This window comes from Carex rostrata, chromosome 20 (genome assembly GCF_964058835.1).
Source record: "Carex rostrata chromosome 20, lpCarRost1.2, whole genome shotgun sequence".
In the NCBI taxonomy this organism is placed as follows: domain Eukaryota; kingdom Viridiplantae; phylum Streptophyta; class Magnoliopsida; order Poales; family Cyperaceae; genus Carex; species Carex rostrata.
The window spans coordinates 7,439,935-7,443,348 of record NC_135937.1 but is presented as its reverse complement, the minus strand read 5'-3'; the positions used below and the strand labels follow the sequence as shown (position 1 = coordinate 7,443,348).

General features: G+C 34.7%; 1 protein-coding gene and 1 non-coding gene across 2 annotated transcripts; one reads left to right on the top strand and one right to left on the bottom strand.

Annotated features, from left to right (window-relative positions):
* On the bottom strand, window positions 1–2,993 carry NRPB4 (RNA polymerase II, Rpb4, core protein). Its single transcript, XM_078322183.1, has 7 exons — window positions 2,929–2,993; window positions 2,749–2,806; window positions 2,125–2,233; window positions 1,770–1,847; window positions 1,413–1,446; window positions 832–900; window positions 1–209 (listed from the first exon to the last, which is right to left on the bottom strand). Exons 2-7 carry the CDS (start codon window positions 2,798–2,800, stop codon window positions 132–134), a joined length of 420 nt encoding a protein of 139 aa, XP_078178309.1. The 5' UTR covers window positions 2,801–2,806; window positions 2,929–2,993; the 3' UTR covers window positions 1–131.
* Window positions 2,994–3,341: 348 nt separating this feature from the next.
* TRNAA-CGC (transfer RNA alanine (anticodon CGC)) lies at window positions 3,342–3,414 on the top strand. Its single transcript has one exon. It is a non-coding gene; the product is annotated as a tRNA-Ala (tRNA).

The following is a 3,414-nucleotide window of genomic DNA, read 5'->3' as shown; positions in this document are numbered from 1 at the left end:
TGATACAAACATCCCTTTCAGAAAACTATGTAGCAAAAACCAACAAAGTTAATTACAATCAAAACACAGTACTGGTAAATTTTGCTTAGCAACATTTCAGTGGCACATGATTCAAGAAAACAACTAATAAGCTACTCAAACTTCTTAATGAGAGAGAGATCATGCAGCATCTTCTCTATTTGTTCATCATCATCTATCCTTCCCTTTGTCTGGTACAAAGAATATAATAAGAAAATGAAAGGAAATAGTAAAAATAACTAGTTACACTTGCACTGACATGAAAAAGGGAATTAATAATGCCTTCCTACAATAATTTGGAATAAACAACGAAGAAGGAAACCGTAACATACAGAGAGGGTTTGCTTGTATTGTATTACTCAAGAGATACTATTTTCTCGTTGAGTTGGGCTAAAGGTGCTTTAGGAATTAAAACAGAGCTTTCAGAATTAATATTATTTTCTCATAGAGTTTTAATTCCTGTCCATATTTTGCGATTTCAAAGTTCAAACAGTTGAACCGAACCGTCAATATGATCTCTATATTAAAATGTGCTTGGAGACCCAAATTATACATTTTTTGAAAACTTTTATTATTTTTTTAGATAGGTAGAAAATCACTATTTTTGAGATGATCCTAGACCATAAAAAAACAGTGATTTTTTTACCAATATAATTTTTTTTCAAAAAAATGTAAAATTTGGTCTGCAAGCACATTTTAATATGAGATCATGTTGATCGGTTCGGATCGACTGTTTGGACTTTGAAATTGCAAAATATGGGTGGGAATTAAAACCTTAGCCCAGCTCTTTCTCATTTATAGACAGATCAATACCTTTATAGAAGGAACCATAGCAATAGCTTCCTCCACCGTCTCTGGGCAAAGGTTGCCAAGCACACACAGCTGTATCACACAACATTTTTCATATTAAATTATATCCAACTGTTTTTTTTGTTCTTCTTTTTCATGAAACATGGACACTACATTTTTCTGGGTATCTGTAGAGAAATACAACTCATTTATATTTATGAAAATAACACCATGATTCATCATTTCTATAAAAAAAAAAAAAAAAAAACTGTAATTAAGATGAGCACTGACTGGGAGCTTTAGAAATGGAAACACATATCACCTAATTATGATTTCTATCAACTATATTAATAAAAAATATATATATATTATAACCAGTGACCTCATGCTATAATTTCCTCCCTAAAACTCTATTGCTAATACTTTATCACAAATTTTATGAACAAAACATGAGTAGCCTTTGAGCAAAGCTTCTTTCGGATTATTCCTTTAAGATCTCCAAAATGTCATGATATAAACCGCCCCAACCTCCACCCAACCCAAAATAGAAAGGAAGAAACCTTGAACGGTTTGTTGAGAAGTAAAAGTAAAGTTAAAATTCATACCTCAAATTCTGCAAGCTGGTATCTGCTTAGAACTCTGTATAATTGGATTAAGGATCAAAAATAAACAATTCAGGGATATATTGATATATGTAATAAATGCTCATCCTCCCAAAATCAAGCTTAAAATTTACAACACATTCGCAGCAGAACCATCTAAGTAGACAAATTGATACTAAACCAAGGATTGCTCCACACAGTTATAACTCATACTGCATTGTACGTACTTCGGTCGTTTGGTGGTACGATACCAGTAATTTTGTACCTGATAAATTACAGCCAACTTGCCACATAAATTGGAAAAAAGGGGACTAAATTATCATAGTATCTATTGAAAAAGTTGCACACAAAAAAAGATACTCTCTGACTTGTCGGACAGCATCAGGATTTTTGTACCGGCTAAAGCGCTTTACATACTGTAGGGACTTCTCAAAAACCCTAATAGCACATAAATAATCAGAATCAAAATTTAATAAATTTAAAACATTTCAAATAGTATTTGCATAATTCCAGCTCACAAAATTTTCAAATCACCATGAAATTTACGAGGGGCAGGTTAGTTTTTCAATGTGTTGCAGGGATATATTAGACATTTCTCCTACTGAATGTTATAATATGTTTTCATTTTGTAGATTTTACACATGGTGATTTCCATTTAAGTTCCTTTTTGTTCATATGTTAGACACGATGTAACTCGTAGGAGAAAAGAGCATACTGAGAAACTTGATTTGCAGGATCATCAGACATTTGCTGGAGCTGTTCATACTTATGCTCCAGAATTATTGCCACTTCACAGTTCATGAGACATTTTGCCCTTAGAAACTCTACAAAGGAGAAAATAAACACAATTAAAAATATTTGCAGCAGGAGGGGCTTATACGTATTTACACACTTGCTCCCTTGGATAAAAAAAAAGTCTATGCAAAGTATAAATTGGAAAATTGCACTTGCAAGCAAAGTTTCCCAAAGTGCTCTCTCTATAAGGAAAACTATGCTGTGTTGCTCTAAATCTAAGTATTGATTTCTCCATAATATACCAAATATATGTTGCAAGCCTAATTCAATAAATAATACTGGCAAAAAGAGCCTCAAAAGAAGCCAATTTATTCAGAAATTGGTTCATGAAAGAACATAATGGAAACAATTTTGTTCCTAGACTTGTGTTTTATTCATCACAAGTCCCTTGAAACATGAACACTAAAAGTAGACCGTAGGTCATTAAAAGAGACCACTTTTAGGGTTCAATTTGTGAAGTAGATTACAGCTTTCTGACAAACAAAGGGGCCGTGCTCAAATTAAAAGAATGTTAGGGGCATAGATGAGAACTCAGTGTTATTACCATCACCGATCTTGAGTTCGGCCGCGTTTTCTTCTTCCTCTCCTGCTGACATCGTTTGCTGTTTCAATCTCAAAAAAGAAGGTTTGAAAAAGAGAAATCTTAAGTTTCACCGGCTAGAGAAGTCGTAATCTGAAAAGTAACAACTTAATCGAAATTAGAACAAGAGAGAGAGAGAGAGACCTTTCTTGATCGAGAGCTTTTGTTCCCGAATCCCGACTTGAAAGAGAAACAGTGGCCTGCGGCGGCCTAGGTAACAGAATATTTCTATTTAGATCACGACCGTTCAATCATAATGATATAATCCGCACGAATATTGAAGGTAACTCCGAGCATTTGATCTCGAATGTGGACGATGGAATCCATATCACCTCAGAATTTTTGAGGTGCAAGTGGTAAATCCAGACCGTTCTTTTAACTTGACACAAATCTCTCCAGTTTCAATTGACACAAATCTTCAAATAGTAGGTACCTCAGAGGATCTGGTGGGCTCATAGAACACTGGGAGTCTGGGACTAGCCGACTAGGTAGTGCTGAAGACCGAGGATATTAAAATATTTATGTTAAGTAGATTAATTTATGCACAAATAACAAACGGGGGTGTAGCTCATATGGTAGAGCGCTCGCTTCGCATGCGAGAGGCACGGGGTTCGATTCCCCGCACCTCCA